The sequence below is a fragment of the Sorex fumeus genome, unplaced genomic scaffold (genome assembly GCF_029834395.1).
Source record: "Sorex fumeus unplaced genomic scaffold, SorFum_2.1 ptg000044l, whole genome shotgun sequence".
NCBI lineage: Eukaryota > Metazoa > Chordata > Mammalia > Eulipotyphla > Soricidae > Sorex > Sorex fumeus.
The window spans coordinates 58,046,591-58,056,803 of NW_026606101.1; the positions used below are offsets into that span (position 1 = coordinate 58,046,591).

Sequence of the window (10,213 nt, forward strand, 5' to 3'; positions counted from 1 at the left end):
CCAAGGCATCCAAAATCAGATGGGCCAAACAAGTAATGCAATTTGGAGACGGCCACTGGACTAGAGCCGTTACCGACTGGATTCCATGGGATGTCAGAAGATCGTGTGGCCGTCCACCTATGAGATGGTCAGACTTCTTCGTCAAGACCCTAAACAATCGGTTTGAGGCTCTTCATGTTCCTCGAAAGAGCAGACGCCATTGGACTACATTAGCACGCGACAGGGACGAATGCAGATGTTACTGGCGCCCGCTTGAGCAAATTAATGAGTAACGGGATGTCAGGTGATCAAGTGATCAATTTTTACATCATCACTCTCCCTGACCCGTGACCTCATTTTTAACTTGCAGATCAGCAATGGTAGGTTAAATTCTTCTCATATTGCTGTGCTCACCTTCTCATTCATTCATTCATTCATTCATCTCATTCAGCTCATTCATTCAACTCCTATTATCTTTTTCATTTTGTTCTGTTTGGGGACCAAAACCCAAACCTGGTGCCAGGAGCTCCTCTTGGCTTTATGTTCAGAGGCACAATTTCCTCTTTGTTAATGGGAGAGGGCTATTTCATGGAGTTTATATATCATAGCTTCTTAATCCAGGTATCTGACATTGGGTATTTAAATTAATTCCATATTTTGACAATTATGGATATTTCTATTACAAACATAGGTACAAAAGTATATTTTGTTTTGATTTGATTTGATTTGATTTTGGGACACACTCAATGGTGCACAGGACTTGCTTCTGGCTCTGCATTCAGTAATCATTCTTGGGTGATGCTTGAGGGACCAGTAGTGGTGCCACACATAGAATCTGGGTCAGCTGACTATAAGGCAAGTATCTTTCCCAAGTCTCTCTGATCTGCAAATACATTTTTTAAAAATTTTTATTAGTGAAACACCATGAGGTACAGTTGTAGACTTATAAATTTTTGTGCTTGAGATTCAACTATACAATGATCAGGTACCCATCCCTCCACCAGTGCCCATTCTCCACCACCACTGATCCCAGTATCCTTCCAACCCCCCATACCCCCCATCCCAACCTACCTCTGTGGCAGGGCATTCCCTTTTGTTCTCTCTCTCCTGGCAATCATATTCGGTCTGTAGTCTACTTTCAGCATGCATCTCTCATCCTGGGAGGATCCTCCCAACACCCTTTATTTGGTGCTCCCTTCTCTATCTGAGCTGCCTTTTCCCCTAGTGTTTCCGGCTGTCCTCCAATTCATGGAGTAAACCTCCTGGTACCTATCTCGGCTATTCTTGGATGTTAGTCTCCTATTTTGTTAGTTTATGTTCCCCAGATGAATGCAATCTTTCTATGTCTGTCCCTTTCTTTCTGACTCATTTCGCTTAGCATGATACTATCCATGTAGTACCACTTGTATGTAAATATCATGACTAACCTTTTCTATCTTTTTATAGGCTTTGGATAAATGCAAGAAAAGACACTGCTATACAAAAACTGTTTCCTTTATTAAACTTTTTAAGAAAATTCCATACTATTTCTTTTAAAGCTGTCTCAATTTCTATTTCTACAAGCACTATAGCAGGTTCCATTTTCTCACGTTCATGCTGACATTTGTATTCAATTTTGTTCATTTAGACCATTCTCATTGGTGTAAGGTTTATGGTTTTTATTTGCATATCCTTAATGAGTTGTGTTGAATATTTTTATCATGTGTGTTGGCCATCTGTAAGTTTTCTTTGAAGAAATGTGTTGAGGTTTTTGCCCATTTTTGACTGGATTGCTCACTTTTTTCATTGTGAGATTGTATGCATTATTTATATATTTCAGATTCTAAATCCTTTGTCTGATGAATAATTTGAAAGTATCCTTGACATTTGTACGCAAACAGAAAATTCAAAGAAATAAAAAAAAATCACCCCGTGTTCTTGGAATGAAAAAAGTAAAATGATTTTTATTAAAATGATTACCTTATCTAAACAATCTACAGATTCACTGAAATTCCTAACAAAATACCTGAAGTGTTTTTCAAGAAAATTGAACAAAAAATTTTGCTATTTGTTTGGAAACACACACAACACAGCCACACACACACACACAAACACACACACACAGAAACAGAGACCGAGAGTGAATCAATCTTAGAGTAAAGAAAATAGAGGCATTTCCCTTCTTAACTTCAACATGCTGTAGATAACAATAATGATTTTAGAGTTTGTTGCAGATGCAGTATAAGGCACTTGCGTAGCATATAGTCAACTCATTTTCAATCACTGGCACTACATAAGCTTCCCAAAATATCTCCAATAATGACCCCTGAGCAAAGAGCCAGGAAGAGTCCCTGAACACCATTACATACCAACTCCTATGCCTCCCCCAACCAAACTCACTTATTTGAAATTAAGTTATTTGAACAACCAAAAAAATACTCATAGGGACTAGTAGAATAAAATAGAAATGCCCGCAAATAAACACATATATTAATATGACAAGTCATTTCTAGACCTAATTGGAGGCTCCTAACTGGAGACTCAAGTCCATTGAAAAGGGAACAAGAGCAAAACAAAACAAATTGACCTATATCAAAATAAAATGTGACTTCCTTTCCAGAGAATAAACATACAAGTTGAAAGTTCTCCTATAATATTATTTAAACTCCATTTTATGGGTGAAACTTTTTTCTCCCAAATAATATTTGACACACAGAAATGCATACATATACATAGGAATATATATATATATATACATGTGCATATATAGACATGTATATATACCACACTGTAAAAAAATTCTATAAGTAAAATCTGAGTGAAGATATGGTCATGATTTCCTTTCAGTTTTGGCGTCAATATGCAGTTCCCTTCCCAGCTCTGAGACAGACACTGGGAAAATCCTGTGACCTAGTACAGTCTTCCTCAATAATAAAGGAGTACACCAAAATCTGTAGAGGACAAAGGAATTACCAGAAATTAACACTTTCAGCAGATTGCTATGCTTATAATACCTGTCTTCTCACTGGAGATATTTGTTATTAAACAAGTTAATTTCCTTCTTTTCCTCTGATGTAAAGTGTAGGTAATATTTACTTGGACAGACAATGACAAGATTAGAAGTAGTGTCAGATACAAAGTGGATGCTAAGAAATTGTAACTTTCATGTTTATCCCAAATTTTGAAGAAAGCCTTAAATTGCCTGAAATAAAAGGAAAAAAGAAATGTTAATAACTTGGACTTTAGGTTTAAAATTTTCATCTTGGTTTGTTTCAGGAAAGTAGTAAATCATCCAAAAAGGCGATTTGGTATTCCCATGGATCGGATTGGTGGAAACCGGCTTTCAAATTCCAGAGGCTAATTGATTTCATTAGTGAGTACAATTTGAGTAAGTCAGAATATAAGCAGGCTTTTTATTAACATTTTACCACTAAGAATTAATTGATTTTTCTTGACTTATCAATTCCACTTTTATTGGCTAGTTTATAAATCAACGTTTTGGAATATTTCTATATTCAAGTAGCATATTGATAAAAATTAAAATTGCATTAAAGTAGCACATATATGTCCTATCATGCTAAAACCAAAAAAATGATTTGTCTGTTCTTACAGACTTGTATGTAATTTTGAATATTAACATAAAGGCATAATTAAAGTTTGAACTGACATAATAAATTACATTCAGAAATATACATAAATGTGGAGCAATCCTCTATTGTTAAAAAGACACATTTTAGCAATATATATATATATATACTGTTTGTTGCTACTACATTCCTAAAACTATAACATGAAGCATAGGAAAATTAATGGTGTAGCAAAATATATTATTTATAGAGTTAAACCACCTAATCCAAACTCTAATCCCATCCCCCATATATTAATTTATTTGTATCTAGAGAGATTATTTCTCTACATCATATGTATACATTTGGACAATTGAATAGTGATAGTATATTAAAATTAAATGGTTTTTAGAAGTCAAGGACATATCAAATAAATAATACATGCAATAGATTGTAGTTCATATTACAATTCTAAAATTTTACTCTCTGCTCAGTTCAATACTTACAAGTATACATACATTGATTTATTTAATCATCTTTTCCCATAAAGTAGGTACCATTACTATCTTCAACATTTTGAAAAGCAATACAGTTAAGGGATAAGAGTGATTGCAGGAGAGGCTAGTATATGTGGGCCAAATACAAGATCATCTATTAGAATGGACCTTTCCTTATGTTCTGAAACCCTCTCCCCTACAATCAGAATCATATTCATTTTTATCATGTAGCGTTTTCCTGAAGACTAAATGAATCGATAAATATTAAGTACTCAGAATAGTGCCTGTTCATTGTGAACACTTATTATTAAGATGATGATGCAAGTATTTTAAGTAAGCTTCTCACAATGCAACTTAGCTAGTGTGATGCAAGTAGAATTCAAATAAGAAAGCTTTGAATCCTTGTATTTATTTAATAAAGTATATTCAGTCACATCTTTTATTTTTATTTATTTATTTTTTTTAAAGACTAAAAGTTTGTGAATATAAAACTCAGACTATCTATTTTCTCAAAATAAACATTTTTAGGAGTATTCTTCTTTCTGAACAGATAAGACAACCTAGACCTGCTTTGACAATTTTAGGCTACAAAAGAGAAAACTGTTTTATGTTTCTCTCAAAGTAATCCTCACAAAAATTATGCAGAAATCCCAGAAGCATCTTATTAGAACTAACTCTCTTATTTTAAGCCATTTTTCTTCCTTTCAAATATTCTAAAACAATTAGTAATTAGCAGCTTATATCAACTCAAATATTTAGTATATTGTATCAAAGCTAAGAATACTCTTTTAGGCCTCGGGTCTAAATAATCATATTTGTGTTTGTTTAAGATTTCATAACTTCTCTAGACGAATCAAGACAGTTCTAGGTCTTTTTCATTGAAATCAGGATGCCTATCGGATGAAATTTGATAGGAATATGATCATTATTTGTCCTACTCCTTGCTGCCACATGCAATAAGAACTTTCCTTTAGGGGCCAGAGTAATAGCACAGAGGGTAGGGCGTTTGCCTTGCATGTGGCCAACCTGGGTTCAATTAATCCCCGGCATCCCATATAGTCCCCCAAGCACCACCAGGAGTAATTCCTGATTGCAGAGCCAGGAATAACCCCTGAGCATCGCTGGGTGTGACCCAAAAAGCAAAAAAAAAAAAAAGAACTTTCCTTTAATAATTTAAGGCAAGTGTTACTAAATTATACTGATAATTTTTATTTTAGATAGTGATATACCATTACATCATTGTTCAAATAAATATGAAATAACTTTCAATTAAAAGAAATATGCTTAAAAATTAATATAAAGTTGAACATTTCAAGCAAGCAAAAAAGAAACTATCAACATGTTATTGTAACTACTAACAATAAAGTAGTAATAAGCTGTTCTTTATTTTTTTCATGGCAATGTCTTTTAAACCAAAATTAAATGCTGAAAAAGAAATAGAGTATAAAAGGTGTCACTCCCAAAGGAACCATGACTGAGCACAAGTGTCTATGTTTAAAATTATCTGTTTGAGAGATTTTGATCAGAAATTATCATTTTTCACTATTATATTTACAAAAATATGCCACATATATAAAAGCTATAATGATTAATCATATAATTCAGCTTTGAACTGTTTTAACCAAATTTTACGGATTTCCCCATGTATATACAGATATCTCATTAATCTGAAAAATTTCAACTTTTATTTTACAGACTTCCTTGAGTGAGATGTCATAGCAATATGGAAGATACTTCAGTGAAGTCACACACTTCTAATGAATAAACTTCTAAGGAACTGACTTTCTGCAAATTTCTCCCAAAGCTTGACCTTCAAGCCATTATATCACAGTATTGTTATGACTTAATTAAATTATATAGATCATTTTAATCCATGGGCTATTAAAATACATACTTTAGTTACTCAGGAAGTGGTTAATTCCCCCTATTTCTTTCTGAAAAATAATCAAAAATACTGTACAATAAAGTTCCTCCAATATAAATTTACCGTTTATGCTTATGTAATTGAAGAATAATATCTGAAGATGAATATGTCTCTGTAAAATGTTATATGATCCATTATTCTGATACTATTTGTTCATTATTGAGGATATAAGGGAAAATGATGCTTTATATATTCTCCTGAACATTTTTACTTCTCTCATGTCCATTGTCTGTGACTTCTTAGGCAATGATTATGAAATTCGACTTCTCTGGGCATATTCAAATTTCAGTCTGACTCAACTAAAAAAGAACAGCCTCAAATACAGAATGAGATTAAAAATGGGGTTGGGGGAGCTTTCTGATCTAAGGAAAATACAGTTACCAGACTCATAAATTTTACTTTCTGAAAGAACTGCGAAAAACACCTGCAAGTCAGAACATAAAGAATTAGAACCAGTAAATGAAAATTATTATTCATTTGTCAAGGCTGGGAATTTTGTGGGCCCTAACTTTCCACTCTGTTAAATTACAACTGGTGGATAATTTTGAACAGTGGCTGATTGTGAGAATAATAACTATACACACAATTAAAAGATGAAAGTAACTGGCAATCAAGGTAAAGTAGTTAACCACTAGCACAGTCTGGTGTCAAACAAAAACAATTTTTAAAACAGGCTCAACCTTTTCCTGTTAATGATTCGCAAAAAAAAAATAGTGTAATGTTTACATACTGTGTTTAATAAGACATTAGACAATAGTGCATTTAGAAAGTGGTTTATTTGAAATTATTTAAATTATTTTTAATTTACTCATCAAAGTATAAGATCTGTTTTGTTCATGTTTCAAACAGAGGTACTTGAGTTTAGAACTTAAAAGAGTGTTTTTCAACAATAGCTGTTGAAAGACATTTCTGAACTTTAGGCACGCAGGTCTACTGTGTATATTGAATTTGTCTTCAAAACAAAAGATAAGTTATTCCTGGACTTAAAATTTAGCATGAGTTAACAGAAATTTATAAGGCCTCTGGAAAAACACTCCTGTAACTTCTAAACTCAAGTACTCTCTGCCAAGTAGATTTGCTGTGTAGGAGGTGGAAAATTTGGCCAGCAGAGAAGAGGTTTATTTTAGCATAAAGAAAGAGAAGTGTTATGAGATGGAATATTCTTATTATAATAAGAGTAAATGAATGAGTTGTACTTAATCTTAGTTTCTAATTCCACTAGTAGTCACTGCTTTAAGTTTTGGTTAAAAATATTTTAACATAATTTAGCATAAAATTTATCATGACAAATATTTATAAAAGCAAATTTTCATAAAATTTTTATTGTTTTAAATTCAAAATTATGGTATGACATTTATTTCAATTAAGAAATAATATATTGAGTAATTCATTTGTTCCATAAGATAATATTATGTAAGGTTTCCATGAAGAAAATATTTATCCACTAATAATTACTTCATTTCATATTTCAATTTCACCACAACTTATATAGAATATAAAATAAGTTATCAATATACTAGCTTAAAGTAGGACGTTCTTTTTACATAGCTATAAATTAAGACATAATGACTGTTAAGAATATGATGAATCATCTCATTTATTTGCTCAATTCATTGTACATTATTTCATTCAACTATATTTTATTGAGGAGTTATCAAGTTGATGTTACTTTTAAATTAGTTTCAAAATCAAAATTAAATTGTCTATTTCTTTTGCTCCTACGTGAAGCTTCATATGCCAAATAATAATATGAATTTCTGAGTTCTGTTTGCAACTAAGTGGTATTTCATAAGGGGTCATATTGGATACATCTTAAATCTTAATTCTACTATAATTGTCTAGCAATAAATGCCTTTAATCTACACAGTTTTAGCAAATTAAATTTATCAAAATTATCAATAGATAGTATAGTCTTCAAGAATCAAGTATCAAGTTGTTTGTTGGTTTTTTAGTGACCTTCATCCCTTTTCCTAAGATTTAAAATGCTTAAATATTGATCAACTGTTTCAAAGTTAATAAATATGAGATGATGAAAATAATAGATTTTGTCTTCCTTTATGATAATGTTATACGTGTGTTTACAAACAATTATGTGTGGGAGAACTTCTTCAAGAGCCAGAGAACACTGTAAGCCTATTACTCAATTTTATGTATCTTCTTAACTTTTCTATTTTAAGCAAAATTGTTCATTCTATAAAATATGTTTTCTTTAAAGGTAATAAAATTAATTCTAGATGAATAAGCCATATTCTTATTATTGTAAAATAAAGGAATGTAAATAGACTTACCTGATCCCCTTCATTATCCTAGTTTATTTATAAGGCTTCATTGACTATATTTCTGTCACCATAGGTGACAGAAAAAAAAAAACAACTTCAAGGGCAAGGTTTGAGTTAATGAAATTAGCTTATTCAGATGTAAATCAGATGAAAATCAGAGCAGTTTGATGCATGTATTGGGACTAGAGGCATGGATGAAGGAAAAGCCAATAAGACTATGTTTTGTTTAGTTTTGTTGTTTTTAACAACACTGGGTCTAATTTTACTGATGAGGGTCTCAAATTACTTCTGATGTTGTAAAAGAAACAAACAAACAAAAAACATCTAAAGAAACATTTTTCTAGAGGGTATGGTGCCATCAGCAGGTCAATCTTTACCTGTGAGGCAAGTGCATCAGCAGCCTGATGGTGCCTTCTGACTTCCAGAAACTCCAAAATTGCTTCTCTGCCTTTGGCAAGATCCCAAAAACTTGGTGCAAAGTTTTACCAAGAAAAGTAAATTGCTGAAAGTTAGGTATGTGGGAGACACAGAGACACACCCACAAATCACTTCCGGCTCAGCTATATAATTTGGAGGCATAGCCTCTCTGGTTCCTAATTGTACTGCTAAACGGCCATGGTCCCAAAGACTCAGAAACAAATCTCAAAACCCAGCGGCTTTTGGCAGAAATGCGACCGGACCCCGCAGTAGGTTACTGTCGCCAGGCCACCCCAGGGAGGAAACAGTGCTGTCCTTCCACCTGCTCCCCCTTGGCGGCTATGTGGCCACCATTTGCTAGAGGCCATTGGACAGTCAAGCTTGGGCCCTCAGTGATGAGACACGCAGGGCCTCACAGGATGGGCATGGAGTCGGCCCTTTCCTCCCCAACCCAACAAGACCCCAAGTCACCACCCACGAATGGCCTTTCTGGCTCCTGAGCAAGCTGCTTAACAGCCATGATCCAAGAGACTCAGGAACAAATCTTGGAACTCAGCAGGTTTGGGCAGATATCCCTCCAGATTTAGTTGTTAAAATTTCCGAATTTCAAAATCAAGTGGCCACTGCTGCAGCCACACGACATCATATGTTATTCGTAACTAGAAATAGAAAACAAATTGTCTACTGTTGGCTTTTCAGCAGATCTGAGTGTTGGTGTAAAATCCCGAATAATAATGGGGGGTCTGGTGTCAAAATATTGAATGTAATCAGGGTAGAAACAGAGTGAGGTGGGAATCATCTGCCGCACAGGTAGGGGGAGGGTGGGAACAAACAGAATGCAAGGCACCCACCCTGCCCATCAAAGGAATTATTTTAATGTTTTGATTTCCTGGAATATTTGTCCTTTCTGGCTGCCCTTCCTTATAAAAGTATTTTGAAATGATAAGATGTATACCAAAAAATTCACTGTCACTGTCTCTGTACTCCTGTTCATCGATTTATCAATTTTGCTCGAGCAGGCCCAGTAGCATTGTGAGACTTGTTACTGTCTTCATCATATCGAATACATCATGGGTAGCTAGCCAGGCTTTGGCATGTGGGCAGGATAATCTTGGTAGCTTGCCAGGCTCTCCAAGAGGGACCATTTGAGTCGACCATGTCTGCCGCGTGCAAGACAAACGCCCTACCCGCTGTGCTATCACTCCAACCCAAAAATTCAACCTCTTATTTCTTAAGTATCACTCAAGCAATAGATTTGATCTGGTTTCATTTACACTTTTTAATATAATTTGAATATTTTTTCCTAGTGAATTACTTCACTATTTTTCTAGCAAGATAAGTGTTTTGCATTCTAGTTTTGATTTTTAAAATTTCTCAAAAGAAATTGTCTTAAATGATTCATTGATAAGTAATTCCCATCCTCAGCTGGTTGACTTTCCTCAATTTAAGTTCTTCCAATTTACTAGCCAGTTCAGGCATATTTGACATATGAAAATATATACTGCAAGTAATATTAAATTTACTTTAGAGCATCCATTTGAATATTATATAGAAAGTATTTCCCTACATGTA

The 10,213-nt window shown here is 33.7% G+C and overlaps 1 protein-coding gene across 1 annotated transcript in view; it reads left to right on the plus strand.

Annotated features, from left to right (window-relative positions):
- Nucleotides 1–8,072, plus strand: part of OSTN (osteocrin) — a 47,101-nt gene extending 39,029 nt beyond the window's left edge. Inside the window, exons 4-5 of the mRNA XM_056121823.1 lie at nt 3,235–3,331; nt 5,717–8,072. Coding sequence (XP_055977798.1) covers nt 3,235–3,319 — 85 coding nt within the window. The 3' untranslated portion in view covers nt 3,320–3,331; nt 5,717–8,072. The remainder of the gene's footprint in view (nt 1–3,234; nt 3,332–5,716) is intronic.
- Nucleotides 8,073–10,213: the final 2,141 nt, after the last annotated feature.